Source organism: Myotis davidii, unplaced genomic scaffold (genome assembly GCF_000327345.1).
Source record: "Myotis davidii unplaced genomic scaffold, ASM32734v1 scaffold242, whole genome shotgun sequence".
NCBI lineage: Eukaryota > Metazoa > Chordata > Mammalia > Chiroptera > Vespertilionidae > Myotis > Myotis davidii.
This window is the reverse complement of record NW_006295821.1, coordinates 529273-554226: the sequence shown is the minus strand read 5'-3', so window position 1 is coordinate 554226 and position 24954 is coordinate 529273. Positions and strand designations below refer to the sequence as shown.

Sequence of the window (24954 nt, the reverse complement as noted above, 5' to 3'; positions counted from 1 at the left end):
GAATGACAAGAAAAATCTGTACATGTTCAGTGCAGACACAACCATGGAGGCCTAACTACACATCAGCAACAGCATGACTTTTTTTATTTTCAATATTTTTGATCTGTGATTTGTTGAACCTGCAGATGCAGAACTCACAGATATGAAAGGTCACCTATATCATGTGAATACTGGGTGGGTAATATTCCCTTTGACTCTACATTGAAACTTACACACTAATTTGTTAGTTTTGCTGACAAAATAATTCATATACTGAAGCACATTAAATCGAACTCTGTCAATCCCTGCCCCCAAAACTTGGCAAGTGGACTGTGTCTCCATAGACTCCTCAAGAAAGAACCAATATGTGTGAAAGATAATTGCTTTTAATTTTCTAAGTTTTCACTTATGCAACATAATAAAGGCAGATTTATGTGACGTAATATGACATTTTTACAAAAACATTTCCCTCCAACATCTGGTCAGTAGTATATAAATATTTACAATGAAAAAATAGGCAAGGAAAAAGGAAACCTTCATTATTCAAGTCAATTTCTTCCCAATGCTTATCAGAATTTTGAAAATAAAATACTTCATTAACCTTCTAGTCATCCATATTTACACTTCAGCCAATGGTTTCAAAAAATCTAGGTTTAAGGATGTTTTTGTTCCACATCACTCTTACTTTGTTCTACACTATTTTAGCAGTCATCTGAAAGCGCAAATTAAATATAAAAAATGTAAACTTTGAAAAGAATAAACGTGTAAATGCACTAAGATATAAAGGTTCTTACAGAGATTAATATTTTACAACACTAAGAAACAAAATAAAATGCTCTATATATTTTCTTAGTAGGGACATTTTGTTTAGATTTAATTTGACTATATTAACAAAAATTGCCTTTAAAGAGGATGTTAAAAAAATACCAATGACATTACCATCTTAACTGATTAATATCCATTGCCCTAATGTTCTCTAAAAGAAACTGTGACCTTTTTAAAAAGTGACAAATATAAATTATATCATGAAGAGCTTAAGAAGCCTCAACAAAGTGTGGTATCCTTGAAGTATGAAGACTTTAAAAAATAAATGTGAATAGTGCAAACCAGCCTATTTAATTTAGTGCTATTATAAACATCTTCAACTCCAATGTATAAAAAACATGACTTTGATTCTACCAGATGCCATGCCTTTGAAACACTGAAGTATTTGTGGGCAGGAATGGTGGATGCCCGCAGCATGCCAGTTGCCTTGAGAATTTAAATGTGAATATTAATATCAAATAATGCAGTTAATAGCATTTGCAGCTCCCTAACCCAGTAGGAAACAGTCAGGTGTGGGAACTGCGCCGCCCCCTGGTGCCCAGGGACACACGAAGTCTTGGCTCTCTGGCTTTATAATGCTCATTAAAGTCCAACCTGAAGCTAAGAAACCGCAGACTTTCATCAGAACTGGTCATCAGCAACACCAAAAACTGCTGCACAATCCCCTAAAAAGAAACAAAAAGAGCAAAATATTCACTTCAGAAAGGAACTATCCACAAAACATGCCCCCCCCCACCCCCACCCCCAATGTATTCCCACATGGGTTTATTTTTCCTTCCAAACATAAACACCACAATAGCAAGTGTCCTGAGTAATGGGAACTGCTCCAGAACCTTGCGGTTTACCCACCAAATGGAACCCACATTAGGAAGAGATGTCCATTTTACAAATACAAATTAGCAACCAGTAAATTTTATCTAAAAGAACTAACCAATAGATTTTTCCATTTTGCCCCAGGTTCTACAAGAACAATCAACAGAGCAAAGCAAATGATGTTAAAACATCCTATTCTTTTTACCTTAAAAACTTAGTGTTAAACTTTTCATCTTTCATATGAGTTATACTAGTTAAGAGCATTTAATCACAAAGCCCTGCTGAGAAAACAAATTGAGAATATAAAAAATGGATACATGCTCTCAACCATATTTTTAGGGTTCCATCCTAAAGAGTAGGGCAGAATGTGGCTGTATCACCTCGTTTCCAAGGCGGCTCAGTAAAGACAATGTATGTCAGAGTTTACTCAGACTTAAATACAACAAACTGACCCACTGCTTCTACTAGGGTTGAAGGAGTTACTTAATAAGTACAAACTCCACCCATCAAGTTGCACAACCTGTGGCACAGCTAGCAGACATTTATTTATCAAAGTATGTGCTGTTTTGTCTCCAAACTTTCAGGTTTGGGAAAGTGCTTGTCTGCGGAGAAAAAGTCACCGAAACACCCCCATACTTGTCAATCCTTCCTACACTCTAACAGCTGCCACTTTCCCTCTCTTTGCTTCTGGAGAGCTATATGTGTGGAGACTCATATATATTATGCAAAGTAATTTTATATTTGAACAAGCATATAGTGTGCATGTGTGTGAATATCACTTTGTCTTTTTAGATGACTGAAGACTTACAAGAAAGTTCTTAAGGGTTTATACTGCTAAAAATATAAAAACGTCTGTCCAGCTGGTGTGGCTTAGTGGTTGAGTGTCAACCTATGAACCAGGAGATCATGGTTTGATTCCCTGTCAGGATGTCAGGATATATGCCTGGGCTGTGGCTCGATTGCCAGTAGGGAGAATGTGACATCCCCTGAGGGGTCCTGGATTTCGAGAGGGCGCAGGTCAGGCCAAGGGACCCTACCGGAGCATGATCGGGGCCTGGAAGAGATGCGATAGGCTGGCCACCAGGGAGGGACCGCAGGAGGGCCCTAGGAAGTGATTGGCCCCTCTCGCTCAGTCCTGATCAGCCGGACCCCAGCAGCAAGCTAACCTACTGGTTGAGTGTCTGCCCCCTGATGGTCAGTGCACATCATAACTACTGGTAGACTGTCTGCCCCCTGGACGTCAGTGCACATCATAGTGACTGGACGACCTGTTGACTGTCTGCCCCCTGGTGGTCAGTGCATGTCATAGCAAGCAGTTGAGCGTCCTTAGCATATCATTAGCATATTACACTTTGATTGGTTGAACGGATGACCAGACACTTAGCATATTAGGCTTTTATTATATAGGATAATAATAAATGTCTAATCACTATGTTGTACACCTGAAATTAACATAATATTGTATGTCCACTGTAAGTGAAAAATAAAAATCTTAACAATATACAGTGATTTCTTGTTGAGTGATGAATTATGATGGTGTGTGAAGGTCACTAAAGGGATCCTGAGGAATATTTCTTTCTATAGGTTTGAGGCTCTGCATATTTATTCATAAGCAGTTAATGATGAGGGACTGTTAATGCCCTACCATTTCATACCTATATAAAGAGAAAAGGAAAGGACTTTTTTTCTGATAAAGATAAGCAATTATGTGAATGGTAATAATTTACAGAGAATAAGTCTGTAATAGGGGTAACACTAGGGATTATACTGATGAAGATTATTTTTTAAAAAAATGTACCAACTCCATCAGGAAAATGTGTAACCATCACTGTCCCTTTTAGAAATGAGCACGTAGACACATTTTTAAGTTATATACTACTCCTTTGCAGCTGTACAACTCTCTTAATTAATAGTATCCTATCTAGCCGAGACCGGTTTGGCTCAGTGGATAGAGTGTCGGCCTGCAGACTGAAAGGTCCCAGGTTCAATTCCGGTCGAGGGCATGTACCTGGGTTGCGGGCACATCCCCAGTGGGGGATGTGCAGGAGGCAGCTGGTCGATGTTTCTCTCTCATCGATGTTTCTAACTCTCTATCTCTCTCCCTTCCTCTCTGTGAAAAATCAATAAAATATATTTTAAAAAAATAGTATCCTATCTAATAATAGACAAACAGGGTAATTGACCGTACCTTCGCTACACCTCCCACTGCCTAATCAGCGTGATATGCAAATTAACCACCAACAAAGATGGCGGTTAATTTGCATACATAGGCTCCAAACAGCAGAGTGAAGACTGAAGGTGGGCCAGAGCCGCGAAGATGAAGGATGGAAGGCGGCTCCAGCCGGAGCAAAGGCCTGGGTCCCGGGTGCCGGAGGAAAACCGATGCCAGCAGCCAGGAGAAGGGAAGGCCTATTGCACGAATCTCTTCGTGCAATAGGCCTCTAGTAGAACTAATAATTAGGAGTCCATTTTTAAGAACCATGAATACATACTATATGTACAACACACTGGGTAAAGAAAGCATTTAATTATCAAAACACTATCCAACAAAAATGTGTATATGAACATAAACCAGTCATTACTACCACTTATGAAACATGTTTCCAACAAAATGCAATAGTAGGCTAACGTCAGAGTAAGAGCACTTGCAAAAGGGACACATTTCCCCCCTTAGATATACTCAAGAAAAATATAAAACTCAAAGCTATGAAGATGGCAGGAAGCACACTATATGCCTATCGAACAATGTGGTGATGCTTCATTTTAAGTTTTGAACCACATGACTATCATAGCACACAAAAACGTAATTTTTAAAAGTTAGATTTGCCTTCCTAATTAGTTATTAGCAACCAAATGGAAAAATTCTTCATGAAAATCTTTTCCTCTGTATTTTCAACATGAAAATCACACTGAAAAACAGAAGAAATTAGAAACCAAACCCACAAAATAGAAATATGGACTCTGTGGACCAGCTTCCCTCATCAGCAACTTCAGACCTGTTCTCCCTGAGCTCAGCCCCCTGGCTGCCTGGCAGCTCCTTGCACTTACGATCCTGATGTACCTCCCTGTGCACTTTTCTCCAGGTCTGAGATGCAGAGATGCACGCTGGTCTTCTCAGAGCAGCCACCCTCTCCTGCCCCCCGACACTGTTAACACTAGGACCACACAGGCAGGGGTTCTCAAACCTGGCTGCACCACAGGTCACAGCCAAGGTTGGGAACCACTGTGGGTGCTACTCACCACACCATTGATTGAAATAATTCCTTTCTAATCATTTTGACAGCCAACTGTCCATTACAGAAAATGAGCAATGTGATTTGGACAGCATTTTGTTACTCTAATACAGTGATGGCGAACCTTTTGAGCTCGGTGTGTCAGCATTTTGAAAAATCCTGACAACTCTGGTGTCGTGTCACATATAGAAATTTTTTGATATTTGCAACCATAGTAAAACAAAAGATTTATATTTCTGATATTTATTTTATATACTTAAATGCCATTTAACAAAGAAAACTCAACCAAAAAAATGTGTTTGTGTGTCACCTCCTACATGCGTGTCATTGGTTCGCCATCACTGCTCTAATATGTACCTGGTAGAAATGCGTCAATATTCGCAGCTGGGAACACATTTTTGGTATAGACTCTTGAAATTCTTGAATCCTCTTGTTCTCCTCCTCTTCCTCTGCTGCTGTCACTCCCCACTGACCCTGAAGAGTCAGAAGTACCAAATTAAATTGAAATCTATTCTGAAGTTCAATGATTTGATCTAGATTAAATTGAAATCAAAATAAAACTAATCAAGACATATTAACCAAAATAATTCTCTGTCACCAACCCAAGAATAAGCATCCTTAAAAAATAAAAGATTATACAAATTATGTCAAATACAAAAAATCTCATAAACAGCCAAACTTGATTAATAAATCTTCATAATTTAAGGTCATGGAGGACACAAAATACTTTAGTGAGGTCACTGAAAAGAGCCATATGTGTAGAAATTTGGTTCCCATAAGTATATATGAAACCACAGCTTCAAATAGAAAGCAATGCAGAGTCGGGTACCACTCTGATATGGCAGCAGCATACAGATATCAGCACCTCGACACTTACTAATGAAAAGTGGCAAGAGATTTGTGATTCTTGTGAAAACTGTCACCTTTATTTCTTAAAGCATGATGGTAGTGATGGTGACCTCTCCCTTTAAAACAGCTCTTCCTCAGGACTCCAAATGTGGATGTGAGCACAGTCTCAGCTTTAGGAACATTTCAGCATGAACACTATTTGTTTTATTTGTTATTATAATGGCAATACATTCATTATTTAAACTAATAAATCCACTAGTATAAAAACCATACCTCAGCTTCACGCTGCTTCTTTTTCTCTTCAAACTGTAACCGTCTCTGCAGCTCTTCCAGGGCAGCTCTGTATATCGCATCCTGAGTATTCTGAAGTTCAATGATTTGATCAAACACGGCTCTAAGCTGGTTTAATAGTGCCTAAAGAGATGACATTTTTTTTTATGTATACAGCCCCAACATACTAAGTTTTCCAAATAAAATATTGATAATTAGTAATAAGATACTATAAAACAAGGTACCAACTCACATTCTCAAAATGCTCATTAGTTGTTCATTCATTTACTGAACACCTACTATGTAGCAGCACTATACCAGGTCCTGGCAAAATCCCATAGTAGTTCTGTATCATCACAGCAACACCAGGGGAACCTAACGAACATGAGAGCTCTTTCCTGGACTGACGGCACCATGTGCCACAACTAAAGAGAATCAACTCTATCCTTGGCCATCTCAGATTTTTTTAAAAACCATTAATAATTTGAGGAGGAAAAAGATAATTTCAATAGTCAAGGAGAAAAAATTGTGTGTTGAAATTTAACAACCACTTGCCCTAGCTGGTTTGGCTCAGTGGATAGAACGTTGGACTGCGGACTGAAGGGTCCTGGGTTCGATTCTGGGCAAGGGCACATGGTCGGGTTGCGGGCTCAAACCCTATTATGAGGCATGCAGGAGGCAGCCAATGATTCTCTTTCATCATTGTTGTTTCTATCTCTCTCGCCCTCTCCCTTCCTGTCTGAAATCAATAAAAATATATTTAAAAAAAAAGAAAATGAGCATAGAGCCTGGAGAGCCCTGCATTTTCTCACACCATTCTTCTGGACTTTCAGACAGGTGACTGTTTTGTTTTCACATGCCTTGCTGGGTTTACTTCATTCAGATATTATCCCTCCACACATCAAAGCCATCACTCACGATTAGTTTTTCTCTTTTGAACAACCACAAGAGGATATTATTACACCTAGGAAATGTATGGACATTATCCCACTCTTTGCCATCTTCACATCCACTTTAGAGCGCATGCTTGTTTCAGCACTACTGTTCCAATTGTATTTACAAACAGTGCGCTGTGAACATTTAACTATTAATAAGATTGTCTTAATCACTACTGTAGGCATCAGGCAACTAAGATTCTCCATTAGACAGGAACTCAAGGAAAGGAGATTATGATCTTTTCTGTTTCTTGTTTCTAAACCACATATCAGCCTTACTCGGGAGTCAGTGTCCAGCAGACACCGGGAGATGATGGTATCCAAGAACACCTCGTGGGCTGCAATGATGTGGTCCAAATCTTGGGCCTGCTGCACTTTGTTCCAAAGTTCATCCCAAGAACATTCAAGCACCTAGGAAATGATATGAAACTTAGGGTAAGACTGTGTTCTTCCTAGTATAGTATTTTCCATAAATAATACCATGCAAAGTCGTAAGACATGACTTATTTAAACTAAAATCAAGGAGTGACTCAAATGTACCTCAAATGTGATGTAATACTGCATCTGGTGAATGAAATGGACCATCTCAGATGCCAGAATGTGACAGTGATGCAGCACACCAGAGAACTCTGCAAGAGTCAAGAGGACTGATGTTAGAGACCACAGGGAAAAGCACTGAAAATCAACCCCATGCTCTCCCTCCTGTGTATCTACAGTATGTCTTTAAAAAAAAAATCATTAGCTTTAATTCCTTACCCGTTAAGAAAGAAACAACCCTTTCATAATCAATGTCTGTGCCATTCAAGCTAAAAAAGGATTTAGCTATCTATTCAAGTAGCACTATATTACTTTACAGAATATAAGGAGCTAATAAAGAATGGCATAAAACAAAATAATTGTATTTGAAAATTGAATAAAAATTTTTATCTTATAATAATGCAGTATCTTGAATAAATGCAAGCTCAATTTTATGGCTTCTTTACAATTAATCTCCCTACTGTGCATGAAACAGTTACTATTCCCTAGCTATTTGGAGACAAAAGTGACATTTCCTTAAGGACCCGAATGTGACCTTGTCACCTGAGAGAAAAATGAACCTTGGAGGGAGCCGACCCTGCTTCTATTCTTTATGAGATTATAAAACCATCAAAAGGCTTGAAGGTCACCACGGAGCAGCCTTTCTCTGCTTGCACTTTTAATTTTTGCTCAAAAACTACCCAAGTATGATGGGGCACTATTGTACATGAGGATTCAATCAGAGATGGGGCCCTCAGAGGACAGACTACATAGAGATTTAAATAGGGGTCAGACCTGACATACTGTTATAACTACAAATACCTTTAATCAGCTCCCTGGATAAATAATTTGTTGCTGTATGCAGTTATTTGAAAAATCATTCTTGTCCCTTCTTCAGACAATAATGTGGAAGTAAAATATATGAACAGGTGTGAAAAAAATAACAGTCACAATATATACTTTTACAAAATACTCCAGAATTAAGTGGCACTGGGGATTTTGCTGGCCTGGTATAACATGTACTATTTGGCCAATGAAGAAATAGCACAGCCACCTCAGAAGATCAGCACGTGCTCCAAATACACCTGATCTCTTCCACACCATTAGGAATCCGTACTCCGTTAATATGGCAAATATTCTTCTAAAGAACAGGGTATAAGCTTCACATTTCATTTGTAAGCCTAGAATGAAGAATGTACTTTATTTTTCACTGAAACTATCAAGTGGGGCTAAGATTTCTAGTCTAATACTCATAGCCTATTTAACCAAAATTACTTTTCAATGTAAAGAGCATAATAAAATACTGTTTTAAGTGGTATTCATCCGTATTACGGTTTAAGTAAGCTTCTAGAGAAGTAACTACCATTTACTGCCATTTCAATGGTGACTACCATTTCCATTTTGGGTTTTAACCCTGAGCTGGGATGACAGACTGGATCTTCCCCCCTGGAGCCAGGCAGCCTTACCTGGAACACTGTCTGTTATATGTAAACATGCAACATTTGTGCAGGCGTGCACAGCACATACTGGTCCGCAAGACCTTTCTAGGGTGTGATTTCTTTTAGTGACACAAAGTTATATAAATCTAGATATCATTTATGGAAGTTTTTTTTTTAATGCTCTTCATTTTATCACAGAATTCTGGTGGACTTTTTCACAGGGAAACAAATTGAGTAATGTCTTCACAAATCAAACATAATGACACTCAGGTCTCATTGTGATATCCAATGTCTCTGAATCTACCCTCCATTTCCTAAATGAATATTTCCTAAAATGCACTGCTTTGCATGTATTCACAGTGAACGCCATCAACTTGTTTTCCAGCCTTGTGAATACTGTAGTTTACACTTATCCACCTTGACATTTTTCTCCCAGAGAAAGTTTAACATCACTGACAAAGCTGTAATTTCTTCATATACTCCTGTAGATTTTTTTTTAAATATATTTTATTGATTTTTTACAGAGAAGAAGGGAGAGGGACAGAAAGTCAGAAACATCGATGAGAGAGAAACATCGATCAGCTGCCTTCTGCACGCCCCGCAGTGGGGATGTGCCCACAACCAAGGTACATGCCCTTGACCGGAATCGAACCTGGGACCCTTGAGTTCACAGGCCGACGCTCTATCCACTGAGCCAAACCGGTTCGGCTCCTGTAGATTTCTTATGAAAGTATTAACTAGATTACTCTCACTGCTATCTCTGGGCAACCCTTTACTTACTACAGAAGCATAAAATATTTTTTTCATGGCTACTTTTCACCATCTAGCTCCAAATTAATTTTCTATGCATAATAAAAGGAGCTCAATTCCAGGAAAGCTCAAGTTTTTATTGTTTCTTTTAGTCTGTATTTCTTGGGGTCTCCTCTGGAGTTTTTTTCACTGGAGTCACACTGACAATCAAACCTGCAGTACTTAGATATTTAATGCATTGGTTTTTAGTAGCAGGTGGCACATTTTTGCTAACATTTTCACATTTCATTTTTGAGCTCCTTGGCAAACCAGAAATATTTTTTCTGGCATTAAGACAGTCTGATAAGTAGACCTGTAGTAATTAACTCATTAATTCTGTTGATAATCTCTGATTTACTTGAGTGTACAATTTCTCCACTACTGATTCATCTTCTAGAATCTTTAATGTCACCCACATTTGGAAATGAAAATGCAAATGAATGACCATAAAACAAAAACATTTACAAAAACAATCACCATGTAATGTTGGTGTTAACCCAAAATTCATGGCAACCGAGCTCAGCTAATCTCCATGGTGTGGAGAAATCCATTATTTTCCCCTACTCTAAAGCAGCTGTTTAGCCCTCTCAATCCTGAACGCTTTGATCCACCTCCTTCTCTCCACTCCCCCTCCTAGGTCATGTGGAAAAGCAGCCACCAGGTGGGAACCGCCCCCACCACTGGCCACGGAACCCACACACTCATGTGGCAGCAGCACAGCTCCAAAGTAACCCAGCACCACCTGTGCCCTAAATGTCCTCTTTCTTTCACTCTAGGATTCATCAACCTCTACTTCCTTCTTCCCATCAACATTTAAAACTGCCCTTTAAGCAAACAAAACTCTTCAGCAACCAGTTTTTGTGCGCAAGCGTCTTTTTTGTATTCCTATAGCATCTGGTCTTTCCATGTCAAACAACTTATCACAGTGTATTGTAAGCTCTTGTTTAAGTGTCCATCTGGCCCTAAGGGGCAATAAACGTGATGACCACAAGCACCTTGTGACCACAGGCACCTTGTTTGTCATATCCAACACTGGATACCAAGGCAAGGGGCACAAAGTAGGCCCTCACTATTACTGACTGATGAGGGACTTAGATCCTCAAAATTAAAGCAGATAGTCTGTATTTTTCTATTTAAACAGATGATTATTTAAACTCATATCCTTTTCAAAGGTTTCCATGACCAAGGCAAATTTAACAACAATGTTAAAATATGTGTTCTTTTCTTTTATAGTCTTAAAGTACTACCAAATAATATGTTTTCTTTCTTGAAAAATCACATTTTCTTGTGTCTAAAATGCATCTTAATGGCACTCTCTTAAAAGGAAACCTCTGAGAATGAGTAGACCTATGGCTGCTGCTCTCAGGATACTGCCTGCTAAAAAGAAATCTGATAAAAGAGTCCACATAATAAAAGTCTAAAATCCCTGCAGCACTACAATTCTTTCTCTTCCCCATGTGAGTAATCAAACACTATATATGCTGTATTTCATAATTTCTCATTGACTCTGAACCCTATTCATAAGATTAAATTCACAATGCATAATTTGGTCCCTTAAGTCCTAAAACTTACAATTTAACAACTCACACCTGAAACACCCGTTGAATCTCTCTACCCAGCACCTTGAAAATACATTTAAAACAAGTTTAAAATATAAGTACTTGTGTTTTTATAGTTGACCCACAAAGAACTACATAATTCTAAGACTCCCAAAAACAAAGCAAGATTTGCACTGAGTCCAATAAATACAATGTATCTCCCACTAGGCTAACTAACAGTAGACAGTAGTACATACAAAATCCAGAATGATCATTCTCTAGTTTAAGAGGTAAGTATTAGATTCATTTGTAATTCTTTACTGCCCTCTAAAGGTTGTTGAAAAAACTTCAACTTCGATTAAAAAACACAAATGGCTCTTAAAAGATAAAGGACTTGACCACATGGTTTTGGCATCTTCAGTGAGAGGCACCTACTCACGTGGAGATGCACCATAAACAGAGTTGAGTGTTGCTAAAAATTATAAATGTTTCTTGTTTTAAAATGCCCTGTCATTTTCTTCACTATTTCATAATCACCTCCTCCAACCTATATTTATAATTGATGCTACCATATTTTAAAAAGTGACTTCATCAAATTACCCATGTGATTTATTTCTCAAGGCTAAGGATTCAAAGGACTTGGTAGCATTCTCCACAGCTCTTATATTCAGTATCTCTAATCCTGCTTAAAGTCCTCCTGCAGACATCATCCGTCCACTGTATCATCAGGCACGTGGCAACAACTGTACACAGAGTGCTCGCCCGAGGCAGTGCTAGCCTATGTACTTTACACAGATTTAATCCTGATAACCCAAATGAGGAAAGTGAGGCAGAAGACGAGAAAATCAGGTCACAGTCTGACAGCACAGCCCGATGCTGGTGTTGTGGGGACTGAGCCGGACAATGCAGCCCAGCATCTGTGCTAACAAGCTAAGCACTCGGCTTAATGTCCAGCAGAGAGAACTTCTTATGAATGTATCATTAGTCAGGACTACTGACTCATCCATACATACAAAAATGAGACAAAAATAAACTTTTAAAGAGAAAATGTCTGTTCATCTTTAAGCTATTTCACTCAGTCTGGAACACTGTCAAGTGTAAAATGCGTCATTATTATATTAACTACCAAGAAAGAAAAATAGCTGTCAATTAAACTAACAAAATGCCACAACACTTCCATGGCAACATGTCACCTATAAGGGAGCTGACCACCGCTCTCGCCCCTACCATGTGCAATTTTATTTTTAATAAAGACCACAAAAAGAGATTATTTTAATACCACTCTTTTGGAAAAGGGATCTTTCATTTACTCCCTCCCAATATAGAAGGCTAAGAAAGAATATAAACTTATTTACCTACATTTGTCTACTTCATTTTGTTAAATGTTATTTAAAATACAAGTTTAGTTGCCATTAACAGAGATACTTTTTAGATTAACTGAATATAACCAAAAACAAAATTCCAAACCACTGGAAAAAAATCTTTAAACTATTTTAGTATCAACAACTATTTTTTTGAGGAAAACCAAGATGGCGGCATAGGTAAACACCGGAAATTGCTGCCTCCCACAACGAATTCAAAAATACAACTGAAAGACAAAACAGACATCATCCAGAACCACAGGAAGGCTGGCTGAGTGGAAATTCTACAACTAGAAGGAAAGAGAAAAGCACACTGAGACTCAGAGGATAGGGCAGCTTTCTCTCAGAGGTGCTTGCAGCAGCGATTACGGGACACTGAGACTTGGGGCCCCTTACGGCAGGGCTGAGGATCAGCCATAGCTGTTTGCTCCGCCCTGTTGATTCCCTGAAACCCCGCCCCACCCAAGCTGCGGCAGAGGCTTCTGCATATGAATGCCATGGAATCTGAAAATTACCTAACAAACTGCAGCTGGGCCAGACAGACCCAGAACTTCCAAGAGAAGGCCCAAGGCCACACAGCAACTTGCACTGCTTCACACCTGGAACTCATTTGGGCACCTCCAAACCCCAAACAAGGAAGGGGAATCTGCAGATCTCCTCGTAGCTCCTGCTAGGTAGCCTCAGGCAGAGGCTAAATGAGCACATCTTTAGATCCAAGAGCCATTGTACCCAGTGGTCAGAGTGGGACCATCCAATTACAACTCCTCAGATCCATAAGGGACACACTTAGGGGGCAGACTCAGTGAGCACCAAAGCCCCACTGAAGCAAGTCTTATCCCGGAGGGGTGTCTCTAGCACAGAAGTTCTCCCACTGCAGACACAGCAGATTCTCACAGCCAATTGCCTGGAGGTCAATTCCTCCCAGTGTTACCGAAAACAATCAAGGCTTAACTACAACAAGACTGTGCACAAAGCCCACAAGGGGTGCACCAAGAGTGTCTACCTCAGGTAACTGGGGAAGCTGAGCCACTGGGCCCTATAGGACACCTAGCACACAAAGCCACTCTATTGATTCAGCGAAGCATAAAATATGCTGAGACAAAGAAACAGGACACAAATGACAGAAATGGAGGAAAGCAAACTACTGGATATAGAGTTCAAAACCACACTTTTAAGGTTTTTCAAGAATTTTCTAGAAACTGCAGATAAAGTTAATGAGATCTACAAGAAATCTAGTGAGACCCTCAAAGTTGTGATAAAGGACCAACTAGAAATTAAGCATACACTGACTGAAATAAAGAATATTATACAGACTCCCAACAGCAGACTAGAGGAGCGCAAGAATCAAGTCAACGATTTGAAATACGAAGAAGCAAAAATCACCCAACCGGAAAAGCAAAATGAAAAAAGAATCCTAAAATACAAAGATAGTGTAAGGAGCCTCTGGGACAGCTTCAAGCATACCAACATCCGAATTATAGGGGTGCCAGAAGAAGAGAGAGAGCAAGATATTGAAAACCTATTTGAAGAAATAATGACAGAAAACTTCCCCTACCTGGTCAAAGAAATAGACTTACAAGTCCAGGCAGCGCAGAGAACCCCAAACAAAAGGAATCCAAAGAGGACCACATCAAGACACATCATAATTAAAATGCCAAGAGCAAAAGACAAAGAGGGAATCTTAAAAGCAGCAAGAGAAAGACAGTCAATTACCTACAAGGGAGTCCCCATATGACTGTCAGCTGATTTCTCAACAGAAACTTTGCAGGCCAGAAGGGAGTGGCAAGAAATATTCAAAGTGATGAATACCAAGAACCTACAACCAAGATTACTTTATCCAGCAAAGCTATCATTCAGAATTGAAGGTCAGATAAAGAGCTTCACAGATAAGAAAAAGCTAAAGGAGTTCATCACCACCAAACCAATATTATATGAAATGCTGAAAGGTATCCTTTAAGAAGAGGAAGAAGAAAAAGGTAAAGATACAAATTATGAACAACAAATACACATCTATCAACAAGTGAATCTGAAAATCAAGTGAATAATCTGATGAACAGAATGAACTGGTGATTATAATAGAATCAGGGGCATAGAAAGGGAGTGGACTGGCCATTCCTGGGGGGGAAAGGGGTGAGGGGGATGCGGGAAGAGACTGGACAAAAATCGTGCACCTATGGATGAGGACAGTGGGTGGAGAGTGAGAGAGAAGGTTGGGGTGGGAACTGGGTGGAGGGGAGTTATGGGGGGGGAAAAGAAGAACAAATGTAATAATCTAAACAATAAAGATTTAATTAATAAAAAAATATATATATTTTAGAAGTTCTTTTTTTCTTAATCCTCACCCAAGGATATGTTTTTACTGATTTTTAAATAGGAGGAAGAGGAGTTGGGGCGGGGGAGAGAAAAATTACATATGAGAGAAACATTGATCAGTTGCCTCCCGTACACTCCCCGACTGGGGATCAAACCCACAACCCAGGTATGTGCCCTGACCAGGAATTGAACCAGCAACCTTTTGGTGCACAGGACAATGCTCAACCAAACGGAGTCACCCTGGCCCAGCTAGAAGTTTTATTAAGGAAAAGGGATTAGTGAAAGAAGCTGAAACTAAACTATACATAGTAAGATCAAGTAAAACTAAAGTTATTGATTTTATAAAAGATAAATATACTTTTCCCATACATAGAAAACTGATCAAACAAATGTATTAGTTATCTTTGAAAGAAAACAAAACTCATAGCTGATTACTCAATACAAGAGAAAAGCAAATTTATACAGACATTGTTAAGCTGATATTCAAATCAGAAAAATGTATCAGAACCAGCTAATATTTAAAATTGTTATAAAGCTTAGATTTCCCAGGGCTAAACATAATACTAATGCTTATTTTGAAAGGAGAAGAGTGATACAATGACAAAGTATTTGCTTCACCTGGGATTGATCTAAATCAGACAAGAAAGATGCTGGCACAGAGAAGTGACAGCTAAGAACACTCTACTCAACAGTATTAAAAAGAACGCAGAGAAGGAGCACTGCAGGTAAACTGAGTGACTGGCGAGTGCACACCCAGGGAATATGTGAGTAATCCTGTGACACACCACGAGAGAGGCTCCTGAAATGCAGAGCCAGGAGACAGTGCGAGGTTCTCTCCTCAACTGATTCCTCCTTCTGCCTCCTTTCAAGAGGCACCCCCGTGCCAGTCACTCCACACTTACTAGAAAGTGGCTGCTGAAGGCAGTATTTACTGTGCACAACCATTATGGCATTTAAAAGATAATGTCCCCCTCACTTCCTTCTCAGCTATTTCAGAGGATCCCTATGATTTTCTATAAAATGAGTCCAGAGGAAGGTAGGCCAAGAGCAGGAATATAATGATCCACTGGAAAAGACCTGCTGGGAACAGAGAAAACATGGACACTCAGTAAAAACTGTCTATTCCATATGTCAGCACGGGGACAGGTGCCCTCTAGACCTCAGGCTTCTAGGGTGCAATTATCCTGGAGCTTTGGAGCTGGCTCAAGGACCAGCCTTGACCTAAATAGCAAGCAGAGGTCACGTCCGCCTTCCTTTAAACAACTGCTTCTTTTTAAATAATTACTTTTACCAATTAAAAGATTAAGAATATAATAGCTTATTTCTTCTTTAAAGACATACTTGTTGAAATATTTTCTCAAAGTCTTTGTTCAAATTCAATATAAAGATTTCAAAATTATTCATAATTGAAATCATTCAGTATTTATAACATTAAAATAAACTTTGACTATCTGACATGAGAATTCTTACTATAGCTTTTACTTGCAAAAATATTATAAAATATGTCCATCTTCTGGATTATGAACCAAAACAAAACATCAAGGCAATATACAAATAGACTTTAATTAAAACACTAAGTGAATGTTAAATGAGTCAGTGATTTATTAAACAACTTTCTTTCCTTAAAAGTAATTATTTTTAAATTAAAGTACACATATGAATACTACAGTGAAAAACAAATATGATTCTAAAATAAATTTCATGGTCTAAAAAAAATCTAACTTGATTCAATGTTGTTGTTTGTCTGCTTTGCACTGAGATCAAGATAAGCAGTATTACAAGTGAACCTTATCACAAAAGCCCAATCCAAAAGCACAATAATGAAGCACTTTTCAGTTCAATTACTTTTAAGACAGCTTTCATTTTTCTAAACTGCTGGACACAACACAGAGAGTGAAGTTGCTGGTATGCATGCACCAGGTGGGACGCACAGTTCACCTGACTGCCTTCTGATGGGAGTTACCTGGCATATTTCTCAGGAGCTTCGCGTTACACATATGCCCCTTCCGTATGTCAGTGAGGATATATTCCATCCGCTTGGCCCGCCAAAGGAAGTTAAACACTCTTAGATAGTGGCTCATGCATTCTCGGGTGAACACCTAAAAAGAACAGTAGAAGACAGGCTGATTGTATTCTGTGACATAAGGATTCTCCCAGTACAGGTCTCAGTAATTTTTTTCTTTTTTAACAAAAAAGCCAGAGCAGAGAACACACCATCACCTCTAATAGATGCTAAGTAGTATGTAAGCAACTAATATAGTACATTTTAAGAAAGTATCATTACATAACAACGACATTGATTATTTACATGCTAAGCAGCATGCCAAGTAAACTCACAATAATATGCCAATTTTACAGATGGGAAATAGAGACCTAAGCAAGGTCACACAGCTAGTAAATGGTCTAGTGAGATTTTTAAACCTGGCCTAACCTTCATCTTCATAGCAAGTCCAAATGCATAGCAGTGTTTTCTACCCCCACCCACCTGAAGGACAGGTGAAGGTGGTGAATCTCATGGAAGGAGGACCAAGAAGAAGCTTCTCGTCTGAAAAGAGGCCTCCAGGTTATTTGAACACATGTACTTATTGCTTTTGAAGACAGCAGTTTCCCAACCAGGGGGAATAAACTCTGTGGGTAGGGATAGGGCCAGGCCTGCTTTCTATGCCGACCTCCCTCCTACAGTGGCCAGATTTAGCAAATAAAAACACAGAACACCCTGTTAAATTTGAATGTCAGGCAAACCATAAATAATTTTCTAGTGTAAGTATGTCCCATGCATAAAGGTAACAGGGTTTTCTGCAGATTTCAGTCCAACACTTTTCTGACACACATATGTGTGCAGCACCAACATGGGCACATTTTCATCCCTTTCTAATGCCTCCAGCACACTGAACATGACCTGGTTTACAGAGAACCCATTTACATGTGTTACTGAAGTAACTGGTCTGAGCAGGGCCTGGCACTCAGCAGCAGGTCAAGGCTGCGCATTCAGGAGAGCGCGCTCTTCTCCTAAAGTCTGCTTCTCACTCTTGTGCCCAGCTTTGTACATTCACGCCCTTAGGCCTTGACTCACATTACTGCCCTATGACCTAGCCCAGCGATGGCGAACCTACGACATGCGTGTCAGAGGTGACACACGAACTCATTTTTTTGGTTGATTTTCCTTTGTTAAATGGCATTTAAATATATAAAATAAATATAAAAAATATAAATCTTTGTTTTACTATGGTTGCAAATATCAAAAAATTTCTATATGTGTCACGGCACCAGAGTTAAGTTAGGGTTTTTCAAAATGCTGACATGCCGAGCTCAAAAGCTTCGCCATCACTGACCTAGCCCATCATTCTCTTCTGCCCAAATCCCACCTGTGCCTCAAGGACAAAGGCCATACCTTTCCCTGGTCTCACCATTTCCCCTCTTTAGACACCCGGAACATTTACTGCTTGACCCTCACAATTTTAGCACTTAATTATAGAATGTTTTACCTTGTCTTATTTGGTATATTCTTGGCACTTTTTACCTTTTACAAGGACTATCTGTTTATTCTTCTGTATGCTTTTCTGTGCCAGTATTTGGTAGATGCTCAATACTAATGATGACATGTCTAAATAGGAGTGATTTGGAGCTGCTTTGAGAGACTCCAACACCAACTATAAGTGTTTTAATTACCCATTTTAATGTGCTGCTTACACTATTAATATTCTTCCAATTACTTAAATCCAACTATAAGTGTTTTTTTACAAATAAATTAATTTATTTTACAAATAAATTAAAGGATTCCTTGCTATACAAATAATATCTTACAGGGCTCCCTTAAGTACCAAACTTCCCGAGCACATTTAACATGACCTGATTTACAGAAATTCTGTTTAATAACAATTCATGTTCCACTGCATTTACACAGAGGAAAACATCCTTCACATTTTAGTTTTGCTAGGTATATATTTTTTCGGTTCATCGCCTATTTGTAAAATAAAGTTTAGATAAAAGTAAATAAATATGCTTCTGATACCTTATCTAATACCCTGGAGACCAATGACAGAAATAACTGGATTTTATCCTGCCCATTATCAAAAAGAGAAGATTAAAGATAATCTTTCCACATCCCTTTTCAGAGTTAATAAGCTAAAATTATATGTTATATAAGATGTAATTATATAGCTAATATAAGATATGTACCTATTATAACTAACTGTACAAAAATGACAATCTCAATTAATGAGAATAGAAAGGGAATGGATAATATTGTAATTTAACTTAACAGGGAAAAAGCAGAAAACCATTCTCTCTCAAAATTTGACTCTAAGAGTATACTTTTAAATGCAATCGTCCTCTCTTGCCTTTCCTGTAATTTCTGCATACCACTGCATAAAATTTAATCTGTTAAAAATTATTTCAATTTCTAATATTAGTCTGAATACCTGCAGTTGTACAATAATATGATTATAGGTAAAGCATTTAGCTGAAATTATACTAACCCAGGACATAAACTAATCATAAGACTGGAACGGCAAAGACCAGATATTCCAGGGATCATTTCCCATAAGATGTCTCTGGAAGGCCTTGCTAATCAAATTATGAGAGCCTTTTCTCCTTCCCAATTCAACCCACTGGAGTTGGTACCTATTGGCCATAGATAGGAATATATCCTTAATCTGTTTTTTTAAATAAATATTATATAAACTTCCTTTGACTCTAGTAGAGTTTTCAAAACTCTAAAAAAAATTTAAATATTGCACGCTTAATACTGTATACACACCGTTTGCAATGCATGAACTTTGATACTCACTAGTAAGAGCTGCAGTATTATGAAATAACCATTTCAGTTTTATAGACCATTTTCACTTTATCACTCAAGGCACTTACATTTTGTGAAGTAATTGATACAACTGTTTTTACTATGGTATCTTTTATACTATGAAAAAATATGTAATGTATACAATATTAACAAATTAGATAATATGAAAATTTCTAATTTAAATAATTTGTTAAAATATCCTGTTTCAGATATTAAAATTATTTATAACTGTTTAGGATATAAGTCAAACGTGAAAACATTTATTTCTATCCTTGGCCTGTTCCATGCCTCTAAAAAAATGTGTGTTTAAAATATGGAGTTTGAGATTTATGATCAGTTGCAGAAACCTGTTTAACTACTGATTTATAGTTTTGGTCAAGGTATTTATCTTTTAAATATTTTACTAACTTAGCTTATTGTTTACTCTGCTAAGACAAGTTTGAATTTTTAAAATATGAAGATTTACCTTCAAAATGACCAAATTAGCATTTGCTAGGTAAAGATATCACTTTTAAACATGTATGTGTTGATAAACTAGAAAAATTGTTGTATGAGGTTGATAATAAAAAAAATTTTAAAACTATCTTGAATATGACCAAAAATTAAATTTGCGAGCAGTTACGCATTTAAAGTCAGATAGATTTGATCTGGTAAAGTTTAAACATTAGTAACTTATTTGTAAAAAGAACTGCACCAGTAGCTACCTTTCACAGTAGACATGATAGAGCCATTTGCCAGTGGCAAATCTGTTAACTTGGAAGTGAAAAGAGGGAGGGTATGGCTTTGAAGAAAGTATTTTAGCAGCATGTGTGGCTTATACCTTGAGAGGCAGAACAGCCATGGAGTCAAAACTCTGCAAGAACCACTAAGGAGAAATTTTAGACCCAAAATATATTACTTCTAAACAGAATACTTTTCCCAATAATTAAAAAAATGAATGTCCTTTCTCAATATTTCAGATATAAAAATGGCTGAAATAAGTTTAAAGAGGTATCTCGGCCGAGGAGATTCCATGCCAGTCTGAATAAAGAAAGAACGAACACTTAAGAAGGGGCATTTAAATTGCAGGCCCAAGAAAGGCAACTCTGCTGGTCAATCTTTCATGACCTGGTAACTGTTAAAAGAAACAGTACTTTCCTTTAAGCATGGTAAAAGCACTATGAACAATAGTGCTGCTATTTCCTCATCAGTTAAAATGAATACTAAATATCAAACTTTATCTAAATAAAAATACAATTTCCCTAAAATACATTTTATAGTTCCTTTCAAGTTATCCTAAATTAGTTACTACAGTCTAAAACTAATGGAACAAAATGAATATCCATTTATTAAATACTTGGTGAAACCTGTGATGGAACAACTGATATTTTTAAGAATTCTTAAAATAATACACCATTTCAGCACTCATTAATGGTTATTTAAAACACACACACAATTTGGCTTAAATATTCATTCACTTGAGTATATTGTAGATGTCAAGTGATCAGTTTAATTAGAAGTTCTTATAGAAGAAAGCCAATTCTAAAACAGCAAAATGCTTAGCAAGCTAAATAGCTGTGACTATTATAAAAATACCCAGAATGATCTTACAGTTGCAATCGGTCCATCAACATGGTAGTCCAGGCTGAAGACATCCCACCCAGTGTCACCTGGAGACACCTAAGAGCAAAAACAAACAACTGCAGGACTTGCCACCAGTGTTAAGCTTAATGCCAAAGAACTTGTCAAATCCTCAAAGTAAAGGTAATAAAATAAAACCCAATTTTTAAAAATTGCTCAACCGTTTTGAGTGTTAGCTGCATCACAGCAGAGAACTGCATGTCTTTGTACCTCCTGGATCCTCAGCATTTAGACAATGACAGGTGCACAGTAGGTGCTCTACAAATATTTTTGGAATGAATGGAATATTTTTAAATGAATATATAAAATGTATTTAAAATTCATCACCATTTCTTTATGACAAAACCTACTGCCTTAAATGTTCCAAATCCTTAAAAATCAATATATTTTTAAAAACCCAACAGGTCCTGCTAATGGTCCTTTATCATAGCTAAGCAAACAGTATCTGATGTTTATGATACTCATTTCCCTAAGAAATGTTATCTTCTATCAAACTAAAACATCTTTTTTTAAGTATATTTTTATTGATTTCAGAGAGAAAGGGAGAGGGAGAGAGACAGAAACATCAATGATGAGAATCACTGATCGGCTGCCTCCTGCATGTCCCCCACTGCTATTGAGCCTGCAACCTGGGCATGTGCCCTGACGGGGAATCAAACTGTGACCTCCTGGTTCATAGGTTGATGCTCAACCACTGAGCCACGCCAGCCGGGCTAAAAACATCTATTTTTGATAAATATTATTATTATAATTCTACCTCATCACTGTGCCTCCTATCAACATTACCATTAACCGTACCTCAATTTACTGGGCATCCATGACGGCCGCCAAGCACTGTGATAAGTGTTTCATGTTCTCTGCCCAAGAGCCCTTTGTAAGGTGAGAACTGAAACCTAGTGTGGTGTAGACAGGCTGTGACCTGTCTAAGATGACGCTATAACAGACGACATACTGGGGATTCAAACTCAGGTTGCCCAGTCTTTCAGTAATGGCTCTTCCCCACTAGACTAACCGTGCCTTAAACAACATGGAAAACATCAGGGGAAAGGTGCTGGTAGGGGAGAGCTCACTGCTTTATACAGATTGTACAGAACCTGGAGCTACAGTACCTCCAGCAGCCTCACATCCAGTCTTTTGAGGATCTCAGGACTGTCAAACTGGGCGTTGGTGGCTCTGACAGCAGTTTCGAGAATTCCAGTCAAATTGTGTTGATACAAAGTCGTAGCTGGACGGACAAGTTCTGGTCTTAACAGATTTTTTCAAAAGAAAAAGAAAATGTTACTTGAATTCTTAATGAGTTATATAGAAACTTAAAATTTTAAAAAGAGTTCAAGTTATAAAAACTAAAGACAAATGGAACCAATATGACATGGTAACAAAACTTTCCCAGAATTAACTGTAAATAGGATTTCACCAAGTATTTGGGGAAATAAAGTATTTCCTTAAAATTTCAAAAAAAATTAATTTTTATTCAGCTTAAATGAAAAATATTTAAAAGTGCCATCCATATTAACAAATAAAGTTTTCCAACTAGAGGCTGGCCAATAGTAGCATGAACTAGTGTAAAATTTCCTACAGGGGTCCACTGGGAGGAAGGGTCTTCATTAAATCAAAACAATCAGACAGAGGTGGGTGTCATGATTCTAAAGGCTAAAAACTACTGCATCATCAGTAAACATTCGTGAAAGGGTATTAAAATCTCAGTTTCCAAATATGAAACTGTGACCAAGGGCTGACCAAGTTAAGAATGCAGCCTGTCATCCCCACGTGTGCATATAACCCTATCCACTGCAGGCCTTCACGGCACTAAAAGACCAGGCAGGACAGGTGAAAAGGGGCCTTAGCTTCACTCAAATAAATTTGAGGCAAGCGAGACATTGATGGCATTCCCTTTAAAACTAGACTTAAAACATGCCGTTGAGAAGAAATAAATTTTTAATTTAATACCAAAAATGAGATGCTCTAAATCAAGGGTGGGGAACCTTTTTTCTGCCAAGGGCCATTTGGATATTTATAACATTATTTGTGGGTCACACAAAATTACCAACTTAAAAATTAGCCTGCTATATTTGGTCAAACATTTGGCAGGGCCAGACCAAATGATTTTGCAGGCCTTATACAGCCCTTGGGCCAGACGTTCCCCACCCCTGTTCTAAATATTAAAACCTACCATAGTTTTAATATGTTAATCAGCTAAATGATCTGATCTGTATTATTGCCCATCTTCTAAATGTTGCTTTAAACTGTAAGAAACGCCTTGCTAATCTCTACCTCCATGTCAACCTGCACAACTACACCAATGGGTCTGCTCATCCCACATCCTCACATGTACCTTCTGGCATTTAAAGAACATTTCCCCTTAAAACACTCATCACCACTCACCCCTCCAACAGGCAGTGGCCTCATGACCAGTATTTAACTAACAAGCAACCCCTTCTCTACTTACAGTGCAGACATGCTATTTAAGTAAGTATAATCACAAAGAGTTCATGTTTAGCAGATAATCAACTCTTTCATGAGCTAATCAATCAAACATTACCCATGAACATGCAGGTCAGTTATTGTCATATATGCCCCCAAAATCTAGATTATTTTTCATAACTAGACTGATTTCTAGTTAGAGGTGGGGCTATCGGAGCTTATGTGACTGAAATAGGGGTTCTCACATAGCAGCATCACCTTCAGCTGGGCCCTTGTTAGAAATGCACATTTTGGGGCTCTACCCCAGATCTACAGAACCAGACTCTATAAGTGGGTCCAGCGATCCATTTCAACAAGCCCCTTAAGGGACTCCGAAACAACTGCTTGATTAGCACAGATATGATTGAGAAGTAATATACCTTTTTAAGTGTCCTAAAGGGAACACCAAAAAAATAATAGTAATTTCCATTCTTACATGCCTGGGAAAATCACTAGTCCCATGCTGTGGCCCACACGCGCATGCTCACTCTCACCAGTGCTACCTGGGAGCCCCAGCTTGCATCCGGAGGGTCTAATTGTCTACTCTAGAGCCAGGAGCATGACGGGCTCTGGTACAGAGCTGTCTACATCTCGATGGACAGAAGGGAAGGGCACATTTAATTAATGGAACAAAACAAAAAGAGTAGTAATCGCTGTTTTTCTGAGTTACTTTTAGAACATGAAGCAATTTAAACTAAAAAGTTCAGTCTTAAAATACATTTTCTTTTTACGACTACTTTCAAAGTTAGGCTAAGCAAATTGTGACTATGCTGTGTGCTCCTCATACACTAGACTGCCAGGGCCACAGTGTTCGTGAAGTGCACAGGCTTCTCCTGAGACAAAGCAAGCACAGAACAAGCAAAAATAAAGACACTTTCACACGACAATGTGACAATTTTCTTTTCCCGATTTTATCTTACCATATGTTGTACAGAAATTCAACAAATTTCCCTCTAATTCATTTATTCCTTTAAACAAAAATTGTAAGACTCTTATCATGTTGAAATCTACTGTATATTTATGAAAATCAAAATGGTTTTCATACTTGAGCAAATCCATTAAGTGCCTTATGAAGTCTCCTTGACCGAGAAGCAAGTACCGCCTCATGGCCTGCATGTGGTCCAGCAAGCTATACTTTTTATTGAGAACATCTAATAGGTATTTGCTGGTCTCAAAATAAGCCGCGTCGATTTTCCCCTGAAATGCATTTTCCACA

At 38.1% G+C, this 24954-nt stretch overlaps 1 protein-coding gene across 3 annotated transcripts in view; it reads right to left on the bottom strand.

Annotated features, from left to right (window-relative positions):
* Positions 1–347: 347 nt before the first annotated feature.
* The window catches only part of TUBGCP3 (tubulin gamma complex associated protein 3), an 81676-nt gene continuing 57069 nt past the window's right edge, over positions 348–24954 (bottom strand). For 2 of the 3 annotated variants that reach the window (XM_015568428.1, XM_015568430.1), the window contains exons 15-22: positions 22388–22523; positions 21249–21317; positions 16824–16959; positions 7445–7533; positions 7184–7315; positions 5973–6113; positions 5208–5324; positions 348–1469 (exon numbers count right to left, since the gene is read on the bottom strand). In XM_015568428.1, the coding sequence (XP_015423914.1) occupies positions 1311–1469; positions 5208–5324; positions 5973–6113; positions 7184–7315; positions 7445–7533; positions 16824–16959; positions 21249–21317; positions 22388–22523 (979 nt within the window). In that variant the 3' untranslated portion in view covers positions 348–1310. Of the gene's footprint in view, positions 1470–5207; positions 5325–5972; positions 6114–7183; positions 7316–7444; positions 7534–16823; positions 16960–21248; positions 21318–22387; positions 22524–24783; positions 24947–24954 lie in introns of all 3 variants that reach the window. The other variant, XM_015568429.1, reaches the window with a different exon arrangement.